At 40.1% G+C, this 12526-nt stretch overlaps 1 protein-coding gene across 1 annotated transcript in view; it reads right to left on the bottom strand.

Moving 5' to 3' along the window:
* The window catches only part of obsl1b (obscurin like cytoskeletal adaptor 1b), a 102138-nt gene that overhangs the window by 41512 nt on the left and 48100 nt on the right, over positions 1-12526 (bottom strand). Inside the window, exons 10-16 of the mRNA XM_060930354.1 lie at positions 11620-11895; positions 11268-11543; positions 10892-11167; positions 10497-10763; positions 10027-10293; positions 2270-2539; positions 1441-1707 (exon numbers count right to left, since the gene is read on the bottom strand). Of these exons, the coding sequence (XP_060786337.1) occupies positions 1441-1707; positions 2270-2539; positions 10027-10293; positions 10497-10763; positions 10892-11167; positions 11268-11543; positions 11620-11895 (1899 nt within the window). The remainder of the gene's footprint in view (positions 1-1440; positions 1708-2269; positions 2540-10026; positions 10294-10496; positions 10764-10891; positions 11168-11267; positions 11544-11619; positions 11896-12526) is intronic.

The raw sequence follows: 12526 nt of genomic DNA, 5'->3' as shown, positions 1-12526 counted from the left end.
TAACCTAACCTGCATGTCTTTGGACTGTGGGGGAAACTGGAGCACCAGGAGGAAACCCACGTGGACACAAGGAGAACATGCAAACTCCACACAGAAAGGCCCTCGCCGGCCGCTGGGCTCAAACCCAGGACCTTCTCGCTGTGAGGCGACAGTGCTAACCAGTACACCACCGTGCCGCCCTGAAATTGCTCCCTCACTCACTATTTACTTTATAGACACTTCTGTATAGGGGATTCCATCGGGAACGAGTAAGAGAGACACCGGACAGAATTCAGACAACACTTCTGAGTATACCATCACATAAACAACTAAACTTGAAAAATTGTGAATTGAAACCAAAACACTGCACAAATACTCAGAGTGCTTCACTGCAGTACATCACTAACAAGTACCTGGTGTCTTTATTTTTATCAGGTTGTAATTTTTATGAGGTTGTGTTCTGGTAGTGTCCATTGGTTGGACACCAGATTGATGATGCATGATGTGTAACAATGATTGCGAGTTAGCCTAGTGTTTTGCATGTCCATCTTTCAACTGGGAGATCATGAGTTCTATGCCGGGTCATTCCGAAGACCATTGTAAAAATGGTACCTACTGCCATCTGGTGAGGCACGCTGCAATGCAGATGCGACTAGGGAGTCAAGCTCTCATGGTTACCAGAGGACCAGCCCTTCACTGTAACCCTAGCTGTATAATGGGTGAGAGGTCAAGGGCTATGGAAACGGAGATTGGCGCTGTACCCACTCATGCACCTCAAAGAGCTGGGTAGTACTGGGACAGGAGACTGCCAGGGAATACCAGATCTGATCAGATCCTGGCATGGGATGGACTTTGATTTGACTTGATATGGAACAGTGCAATGTATTACTGTTTCTAGTTAATAAGATTTGTCCACTTAGAATTCAAACAGTGTTACAAACTGGCAGAACCCAAAAAGGGCACAATATGGTGAATTGGGAATAAATTCAAGCACTGCATTAGAAGCAAAAGAAAACATTTTCAAGCACTCTTGGCCTTTTCATTTCTGCAACTTCATTAGTGTTGGAACTTGTGAATAGAACTGAACTCTCTCTATTAATATCTACATTTTCACAGCCAATTTAAAGGGATTAAAAGGCAACCACAAGAAGACCTTTCTTCAGCCCTCGATAAGGTTCTCATTTGATTTGCTTAATTGAATTCTCATGGGCCTCTATTCTTATGTCAATACAGAAAAGTGCTTTGTGGGATTCGTGTGTATCGCAGCTGTTCCTGACTGTCAAGCCATGGAACAAGCATCACTGCTGCGGCTCTCGTATTACTCTTGCTCAGTTAATTGAATTGATATAAAGAAAACAAGAGCAACAAGGGCTCAGCGTCAAAACAGCATCACCAGCAACCACAGTAAACAAAGAATAACAACAGATAGTGAGAAACAGACAGCAGCATGTGCAGACTCACGTTCCACACTGAGCCTGGCTTGTGTGCGGTCATGAAGAGTTTCACAGCTGTAAGTCCCACGATCCGAAAGGGCGAGGTTGTGGATTGTGAGCATACGTTTTTGGCCACCTTGCTTCAGGGTGAACTTGGGTCCGGCGTGTATGACCACGCCTTGTCTCATCCACTGTACTTCTCCACATTCCAGGTTCAGCTCCACCTCGAGGGTAGCCTCTCCAAACTCCTCGGCCACGACTGACTCCATTTTCTTTGTGAACAGCACCTGTTTCTCTGTACACAGTCAGTCAGTAATTGGTCATCACTGTTTTGAGATGTTTTGAAAAGCAGACTTTAACATAAAGGCAGGCTGTAATGCAAGAATTCTCTTGCATATGCTTGCTAAAGTGCGACTCTTGTGTCCGTAGTGCTATGCACAGGAGAATGTCCACTTGCCTCTGTCAGTTACCAGTGGAATTCTAACTGGAGAAGCTGTTAAGTGCAAACCATTATAGGCACCTTTTCAACAACCATGTCTGAGCGCGGTCATTATTTATTGCAAAAATATGTTGCCATGGTAGTAAAGACCAGTCCGAGCTCTCAAAGAATTTATCTAATGTCCCTGATTCGCTCTTTTCAGAAGCTTAATGGAAAAGTTTGACCTGTGCTTTACATCAAATACGATTCAATAACACTTTTTCCAGCCAAGTGCTTGCACCAAGAACTCAACAACCTTCCTGCCTTCTCAGAACTTATTTAAATTATTAAGTAATTCCAACACGTTGAGCTTCGAAAATTTTTATGAACATTTTATTTAAGATCTGTAATTAATTAGCAATAAAAAAAAAAATCTCACCTTGAACTTGTAGCATAGCTTTGGATATCACTCCTTCAGCTTCTGCTGTTAGCTTGCAGCTGTCTGATACTTGGCAATTTCTGATATACAGCATATGGCACAGTCCATTACTTGAGATATTAAACCTCTCATTTGATGTAATGGGCCAGCCGTTCATACTCCAGACAATCTTTGCATCTTCTGGGGACACTACACACTTAAATGTTGCATCTTCTCCTTCCATTACAGTCATGTTGTGCAGCTCAGCAATAAACTCCACAACACGAGGGGCTTAAAATAAACAGAGAAGGAAGGATAGAAGAAATGTTAAGCTAAACTTTGTTGATCCTGAAGGAACTTTGTGCCAACTTGTTCCAGACATTACAGATGACAATGAGTATACCTGGTGTGTGTGCCTCGCACTCTCTCTCTCTCTCTCCAACCCCGATTCCAAAAAAGTTGGGACAAAGTACAAATTGTAAATAAAAACAGAATGCAATAATTTACAAATCTCAAAAACTGATATTGTATTCACAATAGAACATAGACAACATATCAAATGTCGAAAGTGAGACATTTTGAAATTTCATGCCAAATATTGGCTCATTTGAAATTTCATGACAGCAACACATCTCAAAAAAGTTGGGACAGGGGCAGTAAGAGGCTGGAAAAGTTAAAGGTACAAAAAAGGAACAGCTGGAGGACCAAATTGCAACTCATTAGGTCAATTGGCAATAGGTCATTAACATGACTGGGTATAAAAAGAGCATCTTGGAGTGGCAGCGGCTCTCAGAAGTAAAGATGGGAAGAGGATCACCAATCCCCCTAATTCTGCGCCAACAAATAGTGGAGCAATATCAGAAAGGAGTTCGACAGTGTAAAATTGCAAAGAGTTTGAACATATCATCATCTACAGTGCATAATATCATCAAAAGATTCAGAGAATCTGGAAGAATCTCTGTGCGTAAGGGTCAAGGCCGGAAAACCATACTGGGTGCCCGTGATCTTCGGGCCCTTAGACGGCACTGCATCACATACAGGCATGCTTCTGTATTGGAAATCACAAAATGGGCTCAGGAATATTTCCAGAGAACATTATCTGTGAACACAATTCACCGTGCCATCCGCCGTTGCCAGCTAAAACTCTATAGTTCAAAGAAGAAGCCGTATCTAAACATGATCCAGAAGCGCAGACGTCTTCTCTGGGCCAAGGCTCATTTAAAACGGACTGTGGCAAAGTGGAAAACTGTTCTGTGGTCAGACGAATCAAAATGTGAAGTTCTTTATGGAAATCAGGGACGCCGTGTCATTCGGACTAAAGAGGAGAAGGACAACCCGAGTTGTTATCAGCACTCAGTTCAGAAGCCTGCATCTCTGATGGTATGGGCTTGCATTAGTGCGTGTGGCATGGGCAGCTTACACATCTGGAAAGACACCATCAATGCTGAAAGGTATATCCAGGTTCTAGAGCAACATATGCTCCCATCCAGACGATGTCTCTTTCAGGGAAGACCTTGCATTTTCCAACATGACAATGCCAAACCACATACTGCATCAATTACAGCATCATGGCTGCATAGAAGAAGGGTCCGGGTACTGAACTGGCCAGCCTGCAGTCCAGATCTTTCACCCATAGAAAACATTTGGCGCATCATAAAACGGAAGATACGACAAAAAAGACCTAAGACAGTTGAGCAACTAGAATCCTACATTAGACAAGAATGGGTTAACATTCCTATCCCTAAACTTGAGCAGCTTGTCTCCTCAGTCCCCAGACGTTTACAGACTGTTGTAAAGAGAAAAGGGGATGTCTCACAGTGGTAAACATGGCCTTGTCCCAACTTTTTTGAGCTGTGTTGTTGTCATGAAATTTAAAATCACCTAATTGTTCTCTTTAAATGATACATTTTCTCAGTTTAAACATTTGATATGTCATCTATGTTCTGTTCTGAATAAAATATGGAATTTTGAAATTTCCACATCACTGCGTTCCGTTTTTATTTACAATTTGTACTTTGTCCCAACTTTTTTGGAATCGGGGTTGTGTGTGTATATATATATATATATATATATATATATATATATATATATATATATATATATACACAGTATATCCATTATCCGTAAATGCTTATCCTGTGCAAGGTCGCAGGCAAGCTGGAGCCTATCCCAGCTGACTATGGGCGAGAGGCGGGGTACACTCTGGACAAGTCGCCAGATCATCACAGGGCTGACACACAACCATTCACACTCACATTCACACCTACGGTCAATTTAGAGCCATCAATTAACCTAACCTGCATGTAAGAGGAAACCCACACAGACACTGGGAGAACAAGTCCAACGTCAATGCAGCTGTCTACCAGGAGATTTTAGAGCACTTCATGCTTCTATCTGCTGACAAGCTTTATGGAGATGCTGATTTTCTTTTCCAGCAGGACTTAACACCTGCCCACAGTGCCAAAACTACTACCAAATGGTTTGCTGACTATAATATTACTGTGCTTGATTGGCCAGCGAACTCGTTTGACTTAAACCCCATAGAGAATCTCTGGGGTATTGTCAAGAGGAAGATGAGAAACACCCGACCCAAAAATACAGATGAACTGAAAGCCATTATCAAAGCAGCCTGGGCTTTAATAACACCTCAGCAGTGCCACAGGCTGATCATCTCCATACCACAGTGCATTGATGCAGTAATTCATGGTAAAAGAGTCCCAACCAAGTATTGAGTGTATAAATGAGCATACTTTTCAGAAGTTAGACATTTCTGTGTTGTAAATCTTTTTTTGATTGATCTTAGGAAATATTATAATAATTTTGGGATACCGGATTTCTGATTTTCATGAGCTATAAGGCAGAATCATCAAAAATAAAATGAAAAAATAAGGCTTGAAATATTTCACTTTATGTGTAATGAACATAAAATATGAAAGTTTATCTTTTTTAATTAAACTGCCAAAAAATGAACGTTTTCCACGATATTCATATGTGTTTGAGATGCACTTGTTCTGTTTTCGTATTTGAATGGTGTGCTGTGATTGGTCAAGCAGAGATAACATGTTCTACTGAAAATCAATGAAGGCGTTTGTCATGTTTCAGAAAGAAAGTGTAAATGCAATGCAGAGAAATGTGACGGATATCATGGTTTGCATAAAATTGATTTTGGAACTTTGAAGAGCGATCAAATGGCAAACTTCTTTTGGCTGTAACTTGATTTTTTTCCTGTCACATTTTCTCATATATATATATGAAGACACACAGTCCTGTCCACAATTACTTGAACCCCTTGTAAAGTAAGAAAGGTTTGAAAACAATCCACCTTTTGGTGAAGTCGCTTCTTCTCACACTGAAAAAAGGAGAAAAACCAACCTTTTAATTGACATTTTATTCAGAGAAAAACAAATCCCTCATCAAGAAAGAATTATTTTCCAACAGAAACACATGTGCCACTATTATTGGCACCCCCTGAAAATTGTGAACACAATGTAACTGAAGCATGTTTCCCATATAATTGTATGTTTTTAAGTTGATTGGAGTGTGTGGGAACTTTCAAGCTGTAATCCATGACTTCCTGATTAACCTGGGGGACATATATGAGGTGACACAGAGTTATCCATCTTAGTCATCCATCAACATGGGAAAGATAAAAGAACACACAAACCAAATGAGGACGAGTACGGCAGAGCAATAGGGCCAGGGTTTTATATTTTATGTGGAAACTTCTGAGAAAAAAAACTCAGAATTTTTGAGATTAAAGTCAACATTTTTGAGGAAAAAAGTCAAAAGTTTCGAGAAAAAAGTCAAAATTTTCGAGAAAAAAAAGTCAGAACTTTCGAGAAAAAAGTCAAAATTTTCGAGAAAAAAAGTCGAAATTTTCGAGAAAAAAAGGCAGAACTTTCGAGAAAAAAGTCAAAATTTTCGAGAAAAAAAGTCGAAATTTTCGAGAAAAAAAAAAGGCAGAAATCTGTAGAAGGCGGGCTTCCATACGGAAGTGACACTCACTCGCGGCCGGTAGACATGAATGGCTGAGACCAGAGCCATGGAATTCAGAGTTGTGACAACCGGGGAACAGGAAGTTGGTTGGTGATGTGATTCACGTAGATTCAAATACTTCTAGGCAGCGGCTTTCTGTTTGCTAGAGACTAACACAGAACCACTGCATAAAAAGCAAAGATTAAGTAGAAACGAATCACAATATTGTGATTCTGTGCCAAGACTGCAAGGATCTCTTTGTTATTAAACCCAATCCCGAAATAACATTTGATTAAGTCGTCCATGTCAGCAGCACTAAACACAGTAGTAGCAGACTAAGTCTCAGTCAGCTCTGAATGACCTAGTACTTCCTGGTAGCCTAAATTTGTGACTTTTTTTTCTAAAATTTCTTGTTTATTTTTTCAAAACTTTTGACGAAAATTTTGACTTTTTTCTTGAAAATTTCGACTTTTTTCTCAAAATTTTTGACTTTTTTTCTCAAAAATTTCGACTTTTTTCTCGAAAATTTTGACTTTTTTCTCGAAATTTTTGACCTTTTTTTCTCAAAAGTTTTGTGATTGTTTCTTGAAATTTTTTACTTTTTTCTCGAAATTTCTGACTTTAATCTCAAATTCTGAGTTTTTTTCTGAGAAATTAAAAAAATAATATATGTATTTCTTAGTGGAACTATCGCTCTTCCGTAGGACGAGTGTGTTGACCTTCATAAGTCAGGGAATGATTATTAAAAAAAAAAGCTGCTCATCTGAAAATATTCATTTCTACTGTTAGGGCAATAATAAAGTGGACACCAGCTGGAACTGTTACAAACTTGCTTGGAAGAGGACCAAAGTTTATTGTTACCTCTGTGTACAGTGAGGAGGAGGATTGAAAAAAGGGGTAAAATCCCAAAGGATCACTGTTGGTGAATTCCAAGAAAAAGTAAAATCCCGGGTTTTCTGAGTCTCCAAAACCACCATCAGACTCCACCTCCATGCCAACAGATTATTTGGAAAGTCTGCCAGAAAAAAAAGCTTTTTCTGTCATTTAACCACAAACATAAGTGCCTGAAGTTTGTGAAGTGGTACTAGAACTTTGACTGGAACCATATTCTCTGGTCCTGATGTAACAAAAATGGAGCTTTTTGTCAATAAACACTCAAAGTGGGTTTGGTGTAAAAAGAAGGATGGCTATATTGAAAAGAACTCAAGCCCAGCTGTAAAATATGCTGGAAGTTCTGTGATGTTTTGGGGCTGTTTTTTCTCCAAAGGCCCTGGAAATCTTGTTTGAGTACATGGCATCATGGACTCCATGAAATATCAGGACATTTGAAATCAGAATCTGGCTGCCAGGAAACTAAAACTGGGTCGTCATTGGGTCTTCCAGCAGGACAATGATCCGATGTCCAAATCAACACAAAAATGGTTCGCTGAGCACAGAATCAAGCTTCTTCCATGGCCATCTCAGTCCCCTGACCTGAACCCCAGTGAAAACCCCAGTGTGGGCTGAGCTGAAGAGGAGAGAGCACAAGAGAGGGTGTTGGACCCTGGATGATCTGGAGAGATTGTGTAAAGAGGAATGGTCTCAGATGCCCTGCTCTGGATCTCCAACCTTATAAAATGTTATCGGAGAGACTCAGTGCTGTTTACTGACAAAGGGAGGTTGGACAGAGTATTAAATGCAGGGGTGCCAATAACAGTGGCACATGTTTTTGTTGAAAATAATTATTTCTTGATGATGGATTTGTTTTTCTCTGAATATATATTTTTTTCAATTAAAGATTGGATTTTTCTCATTTTTTTCACCAAAAGGTGGATTTTTTTCTATCCGTTTTTACTAATCTTTAAAAGGGGTGCCAATAATCATGGAGCGCACTGTATATCCCATTCTCATTATCTCTAGCCGCTTTATCCTTCTACAGGGTCGCAGGCAAGCTGGAGCCTATCCCAGCTGACTACGGCGAAAGGCGGGGTACACCCTGGACAAGTCGCCAGGTCATCACAGGGCTGACACATAGACACAGACAACCATTCACATTCACACCTACGGTCAATTTAGAGTCGCCAGTTAGCCTAACTTGCATGTCTTTGGACTGTGGGGAAAACCGGAGCACCCGGAGGAAACCCACGCGGACACGGGGAGAACATGCAAACTCCACACAGAAGGGCCCTCGCCGGCCCCGGGGCTCGAACCCAGGACCTTCTTGCTGTGAGGCGACAGCGCTAACCACTACACCACCGTGCTGCCCCGCGCACTGTATATAATAAATATAAACCTATAATGGGAAATAAAACAGTCAATATAATTTACAACTGTACATGTCCAGAAACTATATAGACTCAACAGTATGTCATGTATTTCGGTTTTCGTGAACCCCTGCATGCAGAAAAGGGAGTAATTTTGCAGTTTGCCACTGGAATAAACAATCTCCTCAGGCATTCGGTCTTGACGAAATGGGATAATTTGGCTTAATTATATAAAGTAAGCTTAATTCAGTTCCAGATCCGGTCTAAACTAGATTGTTTTGTCAGTGTTGAGTTATTGAGCTGGGTTTAACATTAACCAATGTTGTTCTGAACATGATGACAAGCTTATTCAGTGTAATGCAGCAGCAAGGGGTTCTTACAAGAACAAAAAGGGTAGTCCATATCACTCCAATCCTAAGGTCTCTGCACTGGCTCCCAGTGAGCTATAGAATTGACTTTAAGGCATTACTTCTTCTATTTAAAACATTAAATGGGATGGGACCCAGCTACCTACTGGATATGTTTCAATTATATGCACCAACTAGGTCTCTAAGATCACAAGAGAAAAACTTGCTAGTAATACCAGCTGTCAAAACGAAGTGTGGTGAAGCAGCCTTTAGTTGCTATGCTGCTAAGCTTTGGAACCAACTTCCAGATGATATCAAAAATGCTCCTACTGTTGTTAGTTTTAAATCCAGGCTCAAGACAAAGCTGTTTTCAGATGCTTTCACTTGATTAATTTTTACCTAAGTAATTAATTTCCTTTAACCTCCTAGGGCTTAGCGGTCACATGCGTGGACAGCACTTTATGGAAATTCGGAACAAGAATCCACATATGTGGACATACTTTTTCTCTAAAAGTACATCTTATCAAAAGATGATGCTTAGTTTTTATTCTAATCAGGTTCTAATAAGCCCAAATAGCAAAGAGAAATAAAAAAAAATGCATGTAAAAAAACAGCTTGGGCCTTAGGAGGTTAACATAATTTCTTTTAATTTTGATTTTAATGATTTTACTTTCTTTATTTTAATTTCTTTTTAATCTTGGATTTTAATTATTTTACTTTTACTTTAATTCTTTGTTGCTGTGATCCTCGTAGATTTTGTCTGCGGGACGATTTTTGGTGATCCTCGTAGATTTTGTCTGCGGGACGATTTTATTTGGTTATCCTCGTAGATTGTGTCTGCGGGACGATTTTTGGTGATCCTCGTGGAAGAGCCACGGGAAGAGCGCGCTTTATGTGATCCTCGTAGATTTTGTCTGCGGGACGATTTTTGGTGATCCTCGTGGAAGAGCCACGGGAAGAGCGCGCCTTATGAGTTAAACCCATAATAATAATTAATCTCGAGGCTGATTCCTTTTTTGAACTTTATTTCATTTTATTATTTTATTTCTACTCTTGTTTAATTCTTATTATTTTTCTTCCCCAGTTATTTTATGTAATTTTATTTTCTATTGTTTACTGTTCTGCTTTTACTTCTGTAAAGCACATTGAACTGCCACTGTGTATGAAATGTGCTATATAAATAAACTTGCCTTGCCTTGCCTAATATACTTACTTTTCACGACAACCGTTGCAGATGTTCTCTCATCCTTTGATTCACATGTATATTCTCCTGCATCGTAATCTGTTAAGTTGTGTATTGTGAGGCTTCTTTCTTGCCCATCTGCGCGTATTGTGAAATGTCGGTTTGGTGTGATTTCTTGGTTGTTTTTTAGCCACTGGACATCTCCTTTAGCTGTGTGGAGTTCACATCTCAATACAGCGTCACTCCCCTTGAGCTCTACCACATTTTGTAATGGCTTGGAAAATTTTACCTTCATAGCTAAAAGAAAAAAAATAATACAACTTGAAAACGGCTGTAAACACATGGTTAACATTTCAGGATGACTGAACATCTGTATATTAGAGATGTTTTGGGTTTTTTTCCAATAGAGGACAATTCTATCAGTAATTCGAGATTAACAAGCAGCATATTATACACCTCTTTTCCAGAGCTACAGTAATGCAAACAAATTCTTGATTTACCTTTGACTTGGACACTAAAATGGGCTTTGTCGGTCCCTACATCGCACTCATATTCTCCAGCATCTGATTTATTCAGATTTTTGATCGTGAGGAAATGAGAACGTCCATCACTCGTGGCATAAAAACGATGATCAGTGATTTTTTTGCCTCCCTTGCTCCATTGCACAGAACCATTATCTCTGTTAACAACAGCACACAGTGTCACGCTTTCTTCTTCATAGGCAGTAATGTTTATCTCTTCATTTTTGATGAACTTGAGTGGTGGCTCTATTAAACAGAGAATGATACCTGGAGATTAGCATTGCTTTACAGTATGCATTGTTCTTTCTGAAGGCTTAAAATGTATTAACCTAATATTCAGCTGATCATATTAATAGAAGTCATGGTTAGCTTGCCTTGAACTGTCACCATGATGTTCATTTTGTCATCAATAGCATCGCATGTGTAGTCTCCTGAGTCGGACAACTGAAGGCTTGAAATGACAAGTTTTCGCATTGTGCCTCTGCTTTCAATATGGATTCGTGCATCTGCCTCTAGTACTCTTCCATTAAAGAGCCACTGAACGGTGGCATTCTCTCGAGACACCTCACATTCAAGGATCAGCTCGTTTCCAGCAACAAATGAGTAGTGTTCTGGGGTCCTAGAGTTTCGTAGGATAGACACTGGTGCCTCTAAATAGAACGCAAAACTAGGTTTTAGTTTATTATACCTCAACTTTACGCATGTTTTCACCAACAGTAGCATGTGACTGAAATTTCTAATGTACCGTACCTTGCACTGTGACATTAAAGACAACCTGATCATCCTTTGCATTACATATGTATTCACCAGTGTCCCCAATCTCCGCATTTAAAATGATGAGAGATCTGAATGCCCCTTCTTCTTCAAACGTAAAGTGATCATTAACCACAATTTTGTTATTGTCCTTGTACCAGCAGACTACACCATTTGCTCTGGAAAGTTCACACTTGAGCACAATGGCATCTGATACGACAAAATGCCTGTCTGTTATTATATCACATTTTTGCAGAAATTTGAGTGGTGGATCTGCAAAGAAGAGCAAAACAAGTTATTGAGACATGGTCTTGAACAAAACCGTTATTACTTATGACAAGAAACTTACCATGTACTTTCAAACTGAAATCCATTACATCATCTTTGGCATCACATAAGTACTGGCCCGTGTCTTCAAGCCGTAATGAATGAATTGTTAATTGTCGAATACTTCCATCCTCAGTTATGGTTATGTAACTGTTTTCTTCAATCTCTTCTCCATTCTTCTTCCAACTGACTTCTGCATTTGGTCTGGACACCTCACAGTCAAGCACTATGGTTTCTCCAACAAATTTTTCTACTTCGTAGGCCATTTTCCTTGGCCGAATAAACCGCACTGGGGGTTCTGCACAAACATAAGTTGTCATCTTAAAGGTAAGCTGCCTTTCAGATTTTTCAAGTGTAGGTCATAAAAAGAATTTTCCCTGACACCCAATTATTTGCCGTGGGCGGCAAGGTGGTGTAGTGGTTAGCACGGTCGCCTCACAGCAAGAAGGTTCTGGGTTCGAACCCAGCGGCTGGCGAGGGCCTTTCTGAGTGGAGTTTGCATGTTCTCCCTGTGTCTGCGTGGGATTCCTCTGGGTGCTCCGGTTTCTCCCACAGTCTAAAGACATGTGGTTAGGTTAATATGGGACGGTCTTGGGCTGAGGTGCCCTTGAGCGAGGCATCTAACTCCTAACTGCTCCCCGGCCGCTGTTAACATGGCTGCCCACTGCTCTGGGTATGTATGTGTGTGTGCTCATTGTGCATGTGTGTGTTCACTGCTTCAGATGGGTTAAATGCAGAGAGGAATTTCACAAGTGTGTGATGAATAAAGTTGTGCTTTCTTTCTTTCTTTTCTTTCTTTTTTTTTGTTTAGTGGACTGAAATCTACTGAATTCGAATCACAGACTTCCAATTTTATTCGCTTTTTAAAAATAGAACAATTAATGAATTAAGGCCACGTGGCCCTAAATTCTCTGCTATTTTTGCCTACT

The sequence above is a fragment of the Neoarius graeffei genome, chromosome 9, assembly GCF_027579695.1.
Source record: "Neoarius graeffei isolate fNeoGra1 chromosome 9, fNeoGra1.pri, whole genome shotgun sequence".
NCBI lineage: Eukaryota > Metazoa > Chordata > Actinopteri > Siluriformes > Ariidae > Neoarius > Neoarius graeffei.
Note: the sequence above shows the minus strand (reverse complement) of the source record. Positions and strands in the feature narration are given on the sequence as shown.